General features: G+C 41.2%; 1 protein-coding gene across 1 annotated transcript; it reads right to left on the minus strand.

Moving 5' to 3' along the window:
• Positions 1-1,583: 1,583 nt before the first annotated feature.
• Positions 1,584-15,050, minus strand: CNOT11 (CCR4-NOT transcription complex subunit 11). The gene is made up of 7 exons (XM_055701291.1): positions 14,363-15,050; positions 13,537-13,701; positions 9,284-9,436; positions 8,512-8,714; positions 7,557-7,759; positions 4,556-4,652; positions 1,584-1,930 (listed from the first exon to the last, which is right to left on the minus strand). Exons 1-7 carry the CDS (start codon positions 15,033-15,035, stop codon positions 1,733-1,735), a joined length of 1,692 nt encoding a protein of 563 aa, XP_055557266.1. The 5' UTR covers positions 15,036-15,050; the 3' UTR covers positions 1,584-1,732.
• Positions 15,051-15,117: the final 67 nt, after the last annotated feature.

The following is a 15,117-nucleotide window of genomic DNA, read 5'->3' on the forward strand; positions in this document are numbered from 1 at the left end:
CCCAACACAAATCTGGGAAGGCATAGCTCACCTTCCCTTCAGACAATTCAGAAGCATATAGCAAGTTCAGTAACAAGTCTGAAAGTTTTCATCAATTCAGAGCCCTGTGCAATTAAGTACCTATGATAAAACCATAAAACTGTTCCTTGATAATTTTTATAGTTATTGGGAATTTGTGTATGTCAGTGTGCAGTGGCAAAATAGCTAGGCTTTTGCTGTAGTATAGTAGCAACTTTTTTTTTTTTTGGCAAGGCTTAAGTTCTTTTAAAGTAACCTACTGGTTCAGTTTTCTGATGGAGCTTATTACTTTGTTATAAGCTGTGGTAGTAAATTCAAAAAAAAAGCCTAAAACCTATATAAAATGGGGTTTTAACCATGTTTTTGAAGAGGGGTGCTAGTACATAGAAGATAGTTCAATTTGAACTTCCAACATTAATAGATGTAAAGCATTAAGGTACAAGTTCAGAGCACAAGCTATGTCAGCTGCTGCTAACTGACTTTAGCAAACATCTTGGATTTTAGAAGGAATGTCTAGAATTGGAACAGACCTTAAATAAATGCTAATTTAGTTAGCCTAATACATCTTGACTCTAGGAAGCTATACAAGTCTAACCCCTAATGAACAGAGATGCTTCTCACAGGACTTCTTACCAAAAGATTATGCTGCATAAAATGACAGATCAATGGGATTTTCAATCCAAGCAATTTAGCAACTTAAATTACCTGGAAAGAGAAAACCAAAAGGCAGTCAAGACTGACCTTGCATTATTGATCTTGTACTTCATAAAAGTTTGAGAAGCAGATGCAGATTTAAAACAGATTTCATTTATCAAGCAGCATTAAATTAGAACTAGCCAGCTTTTCAAGTTATTTTCCTTTTCAGTCTCAGGGCTTAAACAGCAGCTATTCTACCATCAGCTTAAAGTAATACTTCAGCTGATTCCTTCCCCAGTTTTCCCAATACCTGGCATCTAGCACCCAAATGGTACTGTGACTACATGCTTTAGAAGGAAGAGGCTACAGTAATTTTGGTAGCCACAGAGCAACTGCTTATGCAAGTTCTGAAGTGAGAAGCAGCTTGTAACTTTGATTTTTATGGAAAAGAGGGGGCCATCTTTCCTCAGTGAAACATTCTTACAAGCATGAAATAGGTGTGGTTTTTCAGCTAGGGATGGTATGAGGCCAGTGTTCTGGAAAGATTCAGTGATCTCCGAGTACCACTCTCAGCCTACAGCACCCAAAACTTAATTTCTGCCATGTAAAGATAAACCTTTAGCTTTTTCTAGACACCAAGACACACTTTCCCTTACTCACTGAAACCAGCACGCATCGTTAGGAAGTTATATCCAGCTTCTAGGTCTTGACATGAAAGAAAGGAAAAACGGGAACTGAAGTGACTTACCTTGATACAAACTGACTTTAGTTACTCCCAAACTATTCCAGACACAAGGCAAGTATCATTCACAATCTCTCTGGAATTAGAGCCTGTAGTTCAGGATATGCATGACATACAGAGAGTTTAACCCACAGTCAACAATAGCACACATATAAGGCCTAACACATTCCACAAACCAAAGCATGTATACCAGAAAAAGCATTATTTATTGTTTAAATGCATAAAATGCTATTTATAATGTATTACATAATCCAGTGATTTCAGTTTAAAATATACAATTAATTGGCATAGAAAACTGGCAGGTTTGGGAGTTTTTTTGCCAGTGACGCAGTGGTTTTATTTTGATGTTTTTGTCTCTGATGGATTTTCCCCAGTGTCTAGTGTCTTCAGCAATCTGAAAAGGCCAGCTGCTTCTCGTATCCGACTGAACTCAATACAGAATGCTTGCACTTCTATAAACAAGTCCTGTACATTAATAATTTTGTTTCTGATTAAAGACTGAAGAAAGACACAAACAAGACGTACCAGACGGTTCTGAAATTGAAAAGAAAGGTTTCATAATCCAGATAAATGTTTGCAACCAAGTCAGTTGAAGGACTGTTGGCACTCAGCAGTACAACCGAGGCATTTCAGGAGCAATTCAGTTTCAGCAGTAATCTTGTTCCCAAGCTTCATGCATGCTGCCTCAACTCTTCCATCTCCCATACTACTGTATTTAAGAAATGGACACCTCTGATTTATAGTACTTCTATAGCTTCTAGATACAGGAGCTTTGTCAAGATTAATCCCACGCACAAATGAAGCGCCAGATCTACCTCTGCACTGTACTTAAATTTATCTATTGTGTAATCTCTGCATAAAAGAAGGGATCATAGCTTAAGATGGTATCACTAGGGTCCTGCTTAGTCTTATTTTCTACAATAACACAATAATAATAAAAAACCCCCAAGCTTCACATCTCAAAATTCCCCAGTCACCACATGATTAAGGCAATCCAGATGGGAAGTGACAGCAACAGAATTGATCTCAAACTTGCTTTGTGGGAAGTGCTTTGTTGCTGAATTAGAACATGACCCTCCTGCTCTATCTTGGAAGGAAAGACAGTACCAGGGAGATCTAACCCAAGAACATGCCTGAGAGTTCCTGGCACATTTCCTGCCTGATCCAGTGACGAGATGGGATCTCTGAGGTGTTCCTCCTTCCTAAGGGCTGCTTAGGTAACACCTCGGAGGGCAGACTGGTGAGTTGGGAAGCAGAGACCTAGGAACTGGAACCCACACAGATCCAGCCACTAACTCTGCTTTATACAGAGTACATTCTTCCTCAAGGACAAAAGGAGATCTTTAATAATAAAGTGGTCTCATACTTCCACATTGTGAGAAAGAGTTGAACCCAAAACTTTCCTAAAGGCTACTATATACACAACTGATGTTTATCAGATGGAACTGAGGGGACTTGATAGATGATGTGTCCAAATCAATTTAGGTTATTTGACAATGAAAATAAGATATCAACTATTTTTAGAGGAACTGAGCTTACTACTGCAAAATTTTCTACCTACACCACGAGGATTTAGAAACTGAACAAGTTACTTCCTTCACTGCAGTCAAAAGGCATGAACTGTTTTCTCTGCACACATATTAGTTACAAGAGTAACTTTAATAACTGAGGAACACGAAAATCAGAACAAAAGTACAAATGCAACATACTGGCTGACTCCCAGTCTCTGAGGACCATGCCTCCTTCACTTCCAAAAGGAATGTTTTTGTACCATACTTTTCAAACAAAACATCTTATGTCTCAGTTGCTGTGAGGCCTCTTATGGAGTATTAACAAATGTTAGATCTCACAAACTTTGCATGCTGCTTGGTGATCAGTATGTGTTCCTCAACCCTCTGTTCTTTTTTGTCCACTGCGTGCCTGAAGCACAGCTGCTACATGCTCTCAGCAGCCCCTTTGAACACAAGTGTCCCATTCTGTGGGCATATTCTCAGCTGCAGCCTAGATCTCCTGCTATTTTCCTATTCTGCTACCAAGTATAATAGGCACAGCCATTTAGCAGGTCACAGAACAAGCCACCCATGTGTATCTGGCAGAGTCCCAAAGCAGAAAAGCAACAGCAGCCATCAAAAGATAACAAATGGTTAGTCATCATCTGGAAGGGTACTGAGAATAAGAGAGGGGGTTTTGCTGCTATCTAAACCCACGCTGCACCCATATCTTGTGTACTGCACACAATTTTCATCTCTGCAGCTTAAGGATATAGTAGAGCTAGAGAATGCACTAGAGAAGGACACCAAAAAAGCTTAAGGGAAAGGAACAGCTGCCTTGTTGCACGAGACTAAAGATGTTGCACTCCTTCAGTATTAGGAGGAAGCAGCTGAGGCAGGACTTGGTCAAGATTCACAAAGCCTTGGGTAAACTGAACATGGAATGGTTTTTCACCAATGACACATCCAAGAAAACGAGTTCTGCTGGGCACTTGGTAAAACCAACAGATGAGTTTAGGATAGAAGGAAGTAACTACCTTGCACAGCATGTAGGCAACCTTGCTGCCAAAGGTGTGAAAACCTCCCCAGGGGGTAGAGATCCTTGAAATCGCTACAACTAGCGTGCTGGGGCTGAGGAAGTACGACGGGCTTGGGAAGCAGAGACTATGGTGTTAGGAAGACAGAAAACAAGCTTTTTAGGTCTTTGAGGAAATCTGCAAGCTGTTGTAGGTCATGGCTGAAGGGCAAGACTTCCACGTGAGTTTTGTTAATCACCTCAAATGTCTGTAAGTGGTGGGCACACTTGCACAGAAAAGAAACTTGAAGCTTTAAGCAGAAGGTAAACAACTAATACTGTGGGTGAAGAAAAGCTACACTGACTGACAGATAAACTTTTTTTGTAAGTAAGGACCCGAGCCACATAAAACTGCAGTTTGGCCAGGGATAAGTGTATTATATCTACAGAAAAGTAGGGAACAGTATAAAGAAACATCTGTTAAACATTATAAAGAACTGCATAGTGTGTTAGCAAAAAAAAAAAAAGTGCCTTTGAAAAAAGAAGCAGTAAGACAGAATAACTTAATGCTATCAACCTTACAAAATCTCAGCACATATTACAAAAAGCAATATATGGGACCCTTTCTCCTAACCAGTTTACTGAAGTACTCACCTGCATATATTTGTCTTTAATCTGTTCACACGTGGAAATACAATTGGAGATATAAAGATGAATAAATTCAGGTGGGAGATCAACTGCAGTAGTAAGCCTGTTCAAATTAAAAATATCCAGTGCTTTATGAAGCCATAAATCTAGTGATTCCATTGCAGAACAGATGAGTTAGACCTGTGGTACTACTTTATTCCCAGTCATGTCATACAAAACTGCTTTCTGACAGCTTCTACAGACTTAGTTCTAATTTAAATTTCTTCATTAAAAGTCCAAACCCTTTTTTTTTTTTCAGTTCTGACAGTACAGAAGCTGAGCTAGATTGGTTTCTAGTATATTTAACACACCTACAAACATTTGCTATACATTTCACTTACCAAGTGAGTCAATGACATTAGTTTCCAATTTAAGATGAAGCCCCCAAGCTATCCAAGTACTAAGATTCTTCTGCAATAAGCACTGTAATACAATTTTGTACTCATATTTGAATTTCAGGTACGGAATCTAGATGCTGAACTCTTTCCTTAAGTATACAGCCAGGATAACTCCTTTGTTACAGAAAAAAAAAAATCAGTTTCCTTAGCTCCTTCAAATCCAAATTTTAGTCCTAGGGACTGAAACAATATGAATATCTACAGATCAAATAGAAGAGACCCTTACTAGATGAAAATCTTAGAGATTAATGATGCACGATAGTCTCTGAAGGTTCTTACTACAGAAGAATTTGAGAATTAGTGTATTTTTAAGGGTTAACAGTAAAGCATACCTATTTGTGGTTTAACAATACTAACTACAGAAGTATTTGAGCTGCCGCGGTTTATTTGAACAAGCAATAGGGTTCTATTAAGAAAACAACACACAATAAATGTAGAACTGCCATAAAGATAGGACAGAATTTGACCAAAATAACTAATCAGTCCCATCTCAGGTAGTGAAAGGGAGACAACAGGGAAAACAGTGCCTGTTTTAGACATTTCAGTTTCAAGCTTTTGTCCCACTTCACTTAAAAATCAGTGTCTCCCTGTTTGTGCTGACAGTCGTTTTGCAGCTTGAGAAAAGTCATTCCTATGGGAGTTACACTATGGGAGAACCAGCATGCCTGACTGGTGGTGCAGCTATCCTGGACAAGAGGAAAGGCCCTTTCCTTATCACTGTTTCTCCATGTTGTGATCATTAGCCCAAACTTCAGGGCAGTCTGCACCCGTGGGAGGGTTTTATTTCAGAAATGTTTCTTTCCTCAAATGGTATTTAAGGTGCAATTCAACTCTGCTGCAAACAAACTGCTGGACAAGCCTCATTTGGTAGTTCACATTCAGTAATTGCCAAGAAATGGAAGAAAGTAAGTGGGAGGAGGTACTTCTGTAGTTTGTGAGGATTAGCTGTCTGAGTTTTCCCATTCAAGGGGCTAGCATTCTGTTAAGAAAATGGGTTGTACCTATATGCAGAAGTGATTCCCAATGAAGACATGTCATGAACGTAAAGCAGGATAGCTATTTAACAATACCACCTTTTGTTCACTTAAGCCACATCAAGCATATAAATTGTGTTTAAGCAGAGCAGCAGTGTGGCATTAACTTTTTGTGGAGGATTCTCACAATAACTGCCCTTTGTCCCACCATGGTCTTCTACCTTCCACACAAGCATACCTCAAGAAGGATCAAAATTGACATTTCCAGATGTCCTAATAAAACACAACTGCTACCTCAGTTGAAAGAGAAGACAGAAGCTAGAGATAAGGCTAATTTTTAGATATGAGAAATGAATGTTGAATGTGAATTCTTCATCAGGAACAACAGGATTATGACCTGTTAGAGGGCGTGACAGTCACTACAGTGACACAACCATACACATTCAGTAACTGGTCATTTTGCAAGTCAGTAACTAAACTTGCAGCTTCCTGGGACATAGAACATGTACTTACTAGTGAAACTTGTGTATTAACCAGGACCCAGGTATCTGAATAAAAGTTTAGACATATTACGAATTGCAGTGACAGACTCCCTTAAAATGATAACCATTTTAAATACGGTTTTGACATTAACGTATCAAACAGTTTGATAAAGGGATTTTGTAGTAATTATCAGCTCCAGTTACTACAACACAATACGTATTTTCCCCATTCTTTTCAAAGGGGTAACCCTTGGCTAATGCTAAATAGCAGCACACTACTTTCTTTGAATAAGCCCCTCCATTCTTGAAGCAGGGACTGAAAAATTAAGTAGCATAGCACCTATCCAAGAAGTGTGCTTTTTACAATACCTAAAATGGTCAAACATGGTATGTTACAAACAATATAAAATTATATTAATGTTAATATATACTATATATAATGTTAATTAAAACAGAAAATTTCATAAAATTATACATATTCAATACAAAATGTAACATATATGCCTCCACCATCACATCTTCCTGCTGGGAAATTGTGGGGTTTTTCCTATTCCTACTGCTAATAGGAAGCTGTTAACATTACAGTAATATTTTAAAGTGGCAATGCTGTAAAAAGGGACGTCAAAATTGGCAGCATTCTCTGAACCTAGCACTGACGATGCTAGAGAGGTTCAATTCTTTATTACCAACCCTTCATCTGGACTAAAATAGGAGGTTTTTCTTTTAACTACAGACACCACCAATAAGGAACTACATAAAAAGCAAGTAAAGCCTTTATGAAAGAAACAGAATTAGACAGTCCAGTAGTCATAGAAAGCAACAAATCCACAGCACTCTCTTTCTCTGCAGGATTAATCAAGCACATTAAGTCTTATTATTAAGAGAATACTAAAAAAAAGAACACACCGCAAACAGCATAGAGAAATTGAGAAGGGAATGATAGTCTAATACTCTTCCTTCACTGTAATCTGACTAGTCATTTCTTCAATTCCTGTTACTTTTGGTAGTCTTTGGAATGCACTCAGATACAGCCGTGGCCAGCCTCATATTCACTTAGTAACTGTTCAGTTATTTCACATACTTAAGGAAACCTTAGATTTGAGATAGTACTCACCGATTTACAACTTCCATTGAATGTAAGGACATGTCCATGTTGACCAAGACAGAAAAATACTCTGTTATCTGACTAGACTGCATCAGTTTCAACAACATTTCTATGGCTACTAAAGGGTTGTTTTCGACCAGGTCTGGCAATTTGGCAGGAGTGAGACCAATATGGTAAACAAGCTTGGGGTCCTTTTCCAGTTCTCCAAGGAGCTGTAAAGAAAAACAAACAAACCAACCAACCCTCAGGGTTTTTTTCCTTAACTATTTACATTACTGCTTGAAGAAACCACTATAATACATCTAAGCTACAGGAGAATGATAACCCTTTAGACTTAGGCATTTCTACTGAAAGACACTGGAGGTATACTTTAAAATTTCTAGTTAAAGGCAACTGTGCCCATAAAACCTTTTATAAGGCACTTAGTAGTTCTTTCATCAGTGGGTGGCAAGGAAGGGAGGAAAAAACACACACGAAGTTTCAGCCTTCTTTAGTTTCCTGTCCAGCAGAAAGAAACTCCGTTTTGAGTTCACTGTTGTCAGAAAAAGTTATGCAAAAAAAGGATATTTTATAGCGCTAGCATAATGATTATCAAAAAAGCCCACTGAAATCAGGAATAATACTATCAGATTGAGGAAAAAAAAAAGATTCAGTGTTGGCATTTCTGAAATAATCATTTATCAAAAGCTTCCACAAACAACTTTACTATAAGAAGATTTTTCCAGGCAGAAAAATATTGGTGCCACTTATTGATGAACTGTACCTATGTCCAGCCAATGCTATGAAGTTTAAAGATTTCTTCTTATTCATACCAACCCAAGTCAAAACTCTTGGGTTTTTACAATTTAAAGTCCTTGCAGTTTCCTGAATCCAAACACAGATCAATTAAAGTGATCAGTTTCCTAAAATACATGAGTTAGCTTATTAGAAAATCATTTTAGACAGAAAAGTGCACGATACTTACCTGTGTTTGCTGTGGGGAAGTCAAGGGACTTTTAAAAGCTTTTGCCATGATTCTTTTTATCTCAACTCCAGTGCTGTTCTTAACACACATTGACTTATCCCACTGAATGGTGTGATCTGGCTCTATTGGATTTAACCATGCCAATTCATCCTCACATATATGGAGCGGAGGCGGCGGTCGAATAAACTCTGGTCGAAAGTGACCTAAAATGGCAACAACGTGAAATGTTTTTTAAGCTTCAGGTATTGAGTTTTATATCAGTACAAAAAGAAGAACCCCAACCCCCCCATTTCTGGATGTTATGATAGCTTAAAGAACAGCATTATGATCTTATTTTCCCTCCTAGAAAAACATTTATTTCTGATTTTTATTGACACTGTTATATCAGCCCATTTTTCCTCTTGATTCAGATTGCTAAGTTACCGATTCTATGGTCTTTTTTCCTTCCACAGTAAGTCTTCCTTGGAAGGCATTAACAGTCAATGCAGATCTTAGTTTAGAGGATTAAGATCCAAGGGGCATCAGGCCCAGTGTTTTAACCAACAGATGACATGGTTAAGAGCTTGAAGATAGGCTCCAGATTTTTAAGTCTGGAAACGTGAACACTACGGAGTCTGATCTGGAGACACCCTGACACAGTCTTGTACCATTTCATTCATCTTCACTCCCATTTCATACCTTGAAAATACTTCCAAATTACATTACATCTGGAGAAGTATAACAACATAGCATGTCATGAACTAGAAAAACTAAGATGTGAAAATGCACATACTTTCTATAGGAGGTTTTGGTCCACTCACTAAGGCTTCCGTGATCTGGGAGGCAACGGAGCTGTCAAAACCGGAGTTTGAAGAATCTGGGTCAGGGTCGCTGAGAATGCTGGGGAAGCTGGCCTTGCTCTGTGTTGGCAACTCAGACTGACGCTCTGAAAGAAAGCCAGTCCATAATATTAAAGCATAAAATTGAAACAGAGATGCCTGGAATACTAAACGTAGTGAGAAACAAGCAGCTTTAGAGAAGAACTAGCTTAAAATAAACCAGGTAACATCAACATGAAATTTAGTGTCAGGCAGCTAGTACTCAGAGTGCCAGCTGACAGGCAAGGGACAGAGATATGCAGCAAGGATAAAGAAAAAAAGAGAAATTAGTCTGAAACAATCTTGGCTTTAGAAAATGTAAGCAATGTAATCTGCATTAAAAGCACATTAGTAGGTTCACATGGTACTCCTGAAGGAGTTCACATGCTGTACCTAGTTTTGCAATCAGACCAAGGAAGTAAAAGTTTGACGCAGATAGATTTACAGACTCTGCAACAATAATGGTCATACTAGACCTGAAGTCAGCTATTCAAAAGTTATGCAACACATTTCAGTGGCACAGCATAAGCTACTTTTGCATTTGCTGTCAAGCGACAGTAAGCGCTTGTCTGGAAAAAAAAAAGTGTAATTGTTATGCGCTTCTACATTAAACAAATCTGGGAGGAGCTGAAAGTGTCCCTTCAAAGGCCAAATTAACAGAACACAAATTACATAAAAATAATATTAAGGTTTGTATACACAGATGAAGACTTGGAGAAACTGGCCAAAAATACTGTGGGGCTCAATACTTGCATTGTCATATTTTTAGGTGGTGTTCTGTCACGATCTATCACTCTTCAGCATCAAGACTCAACGGCTGATCTATATTGTCTGTACTATTTTGAGAGATCTTGTTGGCATCACACAAGGAATCCCTGGAAAAACTTCCACATGAAACTAAACGCCACTCCTTTTCCTGACTAATTAAGTGTAGTGCTGTCAGATTTAGTGTACTGTCTCTATCACTTCTAAGCAAAGCATGCTTGTTCCTTTTTGGGCAGTCGTGTCGACCCTTCCCAGCTTTCCATGCATATCAACTATTTCATATGCCTCCAACCAAATCCATGAGACACAAACTGAGTGACAAAAAGATCATTAAAACAAAGGACTGTGGATTGCTAGTTTATTTTTTGGCTTTCTGTCCTACTTTACCCAATTATTTCAGATCATGCAAACATTTGCAGATATGCTCACTGAAGCACCACAGCAGGGTATGTTTACCTGTTAAAAGCAACAACCAGCATACTTCAAAAGTGTTTTTTTAAAATAACTAATAAGTCAAAGTCCAAATGAGCCGGTTTATAAAACACACCTTCTTCTTTATAAACTTTTTCAAACTCCATCTTGTAAGTACTTTAATTTAGCCAATTTAGCCACTGAACAGAAGGGTCAATTTAACAAATGAAGTTTGGCGGGTGTGGGGGTGAGGAAGATATTGGCAGTCTTTTTTCGTCCTTCTAATCTATAGTCTAGAACTTAAATCCATCAGTTGGTAAAAGTAAGTTACTGATACGTTTGTATCCTCATAATCTCAAATGATTAATGATGTTTAATTAGAAATATAAAAGCTTAAGACTCAGTCCTTCAATTCACTGACTTCAGAAGCCTGCATGAGCCCTTATACACACTGAAGCTCAAAAGCTCACCCTTGCTGCTTCAAGAATTAGGGTTGAATCAACAGTTTCAAGTAAGCAGAAGGCAGAGTTAGAATATGGTGATTTAACAGGAAAGAATATAGCATCTTGAACTAAGACATTGAAATTAAAAAAAATAAAATCTGCAAATGATCACTTAGGCTCCCTTATGGAGCTATTGTTTTTCTTTTTACAGGTAAAAGGAAGCTTTCTTTGTTTTCTGAAGGAAACCTCTACAGCACATTACAAACTTAACTCTTAATACAGGTCAATTACTCTTAGATCAAATAAGGGTTAGCAGACAAACAGGAGCACTTTGCTGGAAGACTCATCCCTGCAACTAGGAGAATATGACATTTTTGGTACACTAACATGCCAGATCAACAAAACTAAGTTACTGGGAGGGACTGAGGCTTGAAAATACTTTCTGTAGACCAAAGGGAGAAAAGAACAAAGCAATTTTTAATACCCATTCCAACATTCTGTTTTTCTTTGGGGTTGGTGGAGTGGGGGTGGGATGTGGGAGCAGGTAGCAGCTAAAACCAAAAAAGAAAACCACAACTAGAAAAACCACCATACAGCTGCAAGCAAATTGTCACCATGAGCTCAAGATCAGGAGATAAGCCAAAGTGGTTTTTTCCCCCTCCTTTTGGGGGGGGAAGAAAAAACGATTGGGATAGGTACACTGAGAAAAACTTCATGCATTCTAAACTCTTTAAGTTTATTTTGGAGGTATATTCTAAAGCAAGTAAAAATAAACCTGCTCTAAATAGCCATGAATTTTTCTCAGGGACCAAAATTGTGAACAGCCAAGAAGCCTTACAGCTATTATATTCTGTGAAATGTGGGGGGAAAGGGTGTAAACACAACAGTGCAAACATTGTATCTACGCGCCATCATCCTGCACCAGCTTCATCCTGCATATTGAATCAGCAGGAGAAATATACTCAAGACTTGTATAAAACTCACAGACCTTCCAAAACACAACAGACAGTCAAGAAACATCACACTAGTAAAACAAGCAAAAGATTTATCTTCTAAGGAAGCAAATAGAAAGCAGACATATTCTAGGGAACTACAGCAAGTCAGAGAAAGATAGCACAAAGCTTTTTCAATTGCAGTTTCGTTACATAACTCCTACAACTGCTCATATGCAATCAATCATGCATGTTTACTGTATTATGTAAATAATGATACAAGCACATTTTACAGGACTTAATTTTGCAAAGCACCATTAATGACTTTGCACCATACTTTAAGCCATCAATGCCTTTATCTCAAAAAAGGACAAACTAAAATGCATGGCCTAGAGTACCCATCCATACAATCACAGTTTGGACCTTCTCTATGTGTTTCATTTTTAATGAGAACAAACTGTTCAGAAGGCAGACACAGTACCAAGGGGAAAACAAGTGAAAAAAAAAAAATGAAAGAACTCCAGACTTTTTAAAGCATCACATGTGACTTATGCTAAAAATCTCAAGTTACCTGAAGTTTCACAAAATCTGAATTCACTAAAGTATTCTAGAAAATACAGGCAGGATGAACAGAAAGAGCTGTAAGGGTTTGTCTTGCCTGTGAGGGATGTTAAGGTATTCAATTTGCATTTTCAGAAGATTCCACAGTTTGGAAATAGTAGCTAAGGAGGACACCAGAGGACATTTGTACACTGTGAGCAAAGACCAGTATACCACAGCATAACAAGTCAATGTCAAATTCTGCAGAAAAAAAAATGATACCAAGATAAAACTGCAGGACAGAGAAAGCCTAGTTAGTGCCTGACCTCAGAGCAATAAACTGCATTGTACAGAAACAGAAGTTGGATGGTCAGTTTTCAAGCAAGTGGGTCCATTTGCATATACCTAGGAAAAAAACCCACTATTTATTAGTGTTCAAACCAGCTCCTTGTTCCCAAAAATATTTTCTATTTCAGATTAGTTCCAGACGTGACTCATCAGTCAACATGATCAGAACAATCATGTTCCTGCTCCTTCTCTCCTGTCAAAGGATAAGCACCACATTGTTTTTCTTTTCAGTCTAGTAAAAGTGGACCACCTTCCCACTCTTCAGCTAACACTGCAAGATCTGACTGTCTATTACAATTTATTTTTAGTTCTATAAAATAATTTGCCAGGTACGGTTGAAATACCGGTATGTGACAGCTATGCTTGTTCTCTCATACTAGAAATACTGCAGAGTGAAAAGGGATAAAAATACACCAAAAAAAAAAATCAGCCAAAAAAACCTCCCACAAAGCCTTAGATGAAAGTCTTCCTATACTTGCAAAATGTTCTCATGTTTCAGGCAGTGACATATATGCTTAAAAAGCTGTTTGTTAAGTAGGATAAAACAGTTAAGATGTAATCTCTACTTGAAGTTTCTCAATGTGCCTGAACACAGGCCTGAAGACCCTAAAGGACAGTTCAACCTTTTCCATCTTCAGGTTAGGCAAGAGTGCTTCTCAGGTAACTTACAGCCACATTACAATTAGCATTTTTATTCATAACTGAACCACAGATCCCAATCTTCCTTACCTGCTAATGCCAGCTGAAGCCCACTTATATCCACTGACTGGGCCATGTTCCCCACATCCATTGAAGCAATCTGCCGAGGAGTCTTCTTGAACAGTTCTCTCGGGGGGGCCAACATCAGCTGAGAAAGGAAGAATTTTTCTGGAGGCGTTATGGGAGGCAAGAAGCCTGCAGAGACACAATGAAGGACAATCCCCAATTTTTAAGGCAAGAGCATTAATAGTTTCCATATGCTTCAGGCAGAACGAGCAAAACTAGAACGCAAGCTAACACGTTATTTATGGCAAGACGGCACAGCCGAAGAGCCTCTGTGAGTATGTGCAATACTGTTACCTAGTCAGCTCCTGAAGTGATGTGAAATGCAGCGTTACACTGACGGGTACCGTGCATCCCGACACACAGCATCTGAGGCCAAGTCAGTCCCTGCGATTGCTTTACACGCTCTCCATGTAGACAACTAGTGAGCTATTAAATACAAGCAGACGCTGCAATTCACACTATAAAAGTAATTTCTGGAGACCGATTTACCCGCGGCTGCCACGCTTGTATTTACCGAAGTGGGAAAAAAGCGTTTCGGGCATTGCAGCGGTTTTCTTTCACAGCTTTAGAGCTGTCGGACAGCCTCCTACAACCCCGGGTGGCCGCGGCGGCTTCCCCCCCCGGCCCCGCCAAGCGGCCCGCCTGACGCCTAGAGCCTTCCCCGGAACCCCCACCGCCTCCTCCAACGCGGGAAGCGGCGCGGCCGGCGGAGAGCCGAGCACCGGCGCCGAGCGGTGCCGGGGGAGGGGGGGGCTCCGCCGGGGGTCGGGGAGGCTCCCCCGGGGCGCACCTGAGAGCGGCGTGCGCTCCGCCTCGTCGCCGCCGCGCTCGGGCGCGGGGTTGAGGAGGTGGGCGAAGACGGCGGCGAAGGGGTTGGCGGCGAGGGGCTCGGTGCGGTACATCTCCCAGAGGAGGTAGAGGGCGGTGAGGCGCTGCGCGGGGCTGGGCAGCAGGTCGGGCTGCTGCAGCAGCAGGACGAGGACGGAGCCCAGGCGGAAGTGCTCGGCCTTGCCGAAGTAGTGGTGGAAGGCGCTGGAGAGGCCCTCGAAGGTGCTGCCGCCCGCCTCCTCCGACACGATGCTCAGCAGGCTCGACAGCTCCTTCGGCGACAGGCTCATCCTGCCGCCCGCCGGCCCGCCGGCCGCCGCGCCGCCCGCCTCGCCCGCCTCCGCTCCCACCTGCGTGCCGGGCGCCGGGCTCCCCCCGCCCCCGGGCATCCGCCCCCACCCGCTCCGGCCCGGCCCGGCCCCGCCGCTCCCCGCTGCCGTAACACCACACGCGCGCTGTCGCGCCGGCCTCGCTTTACGGCGCAGGCCGTAAGGCGACGGGGCCGACGGGACGTTCCGGCTCGGCGCCGGGAAGCCGGGGAGGCGCGCACGCGATTGGCCGTGCGGCGGCACGCGCCCGCGGGGCCCGCCTCGCGGAACGGGATTGGTCCGCGCCGACCGGCGGGGGCGGGGCATGGGCTGTCGCCGCGCGCTGCCGGGGGGCCGGCTGGGCTGGGGCGCGGCGGCCGTTGAGGCCGGCAGGGGGAGCGCGGCGGCG

The sequence above is a fragment of the Falco cherrug genome, chromosome 2 (assembly GCF_023634085.1).
Source record: "Falco cherrug isolate bFalChe1 chromosome 2, bFalChe1.pri, whole genome shotgun sequence".
NCBI classification, from domain to species: domain Eukaryota; kingdom Metazoa; phylum Chordata; class Aves; order Falconiformes; family Falconidae; genus Falco; species Falco cherrug.

Excerpts from the sequence above, each read along its gene's own strand:
- CNOT11 (XM_055701291.1), bottom strand. The coding sequence starts at position 15,035 with ATGCCCCGCCCCCGCCGGTCGGCGCGGACCAATCCCGTTCCGCGAGGC. Across the intron at positions 13,702-14,362 it reads GGAGCGCACGCCGCTCTCAG|GCTTCTTGCCTCCCATAACG; the intron begins GTGCGCCCCGGG and ends GTGTCTCTGCAG. Across the intron at positions 1,931-4,555 it reads TTAAAGACAAATATATGCAG|AACCGTCTGGTACGTCTTGT; the intron begins GTGAGTACTTCA and ends TTTCAATTTCAG.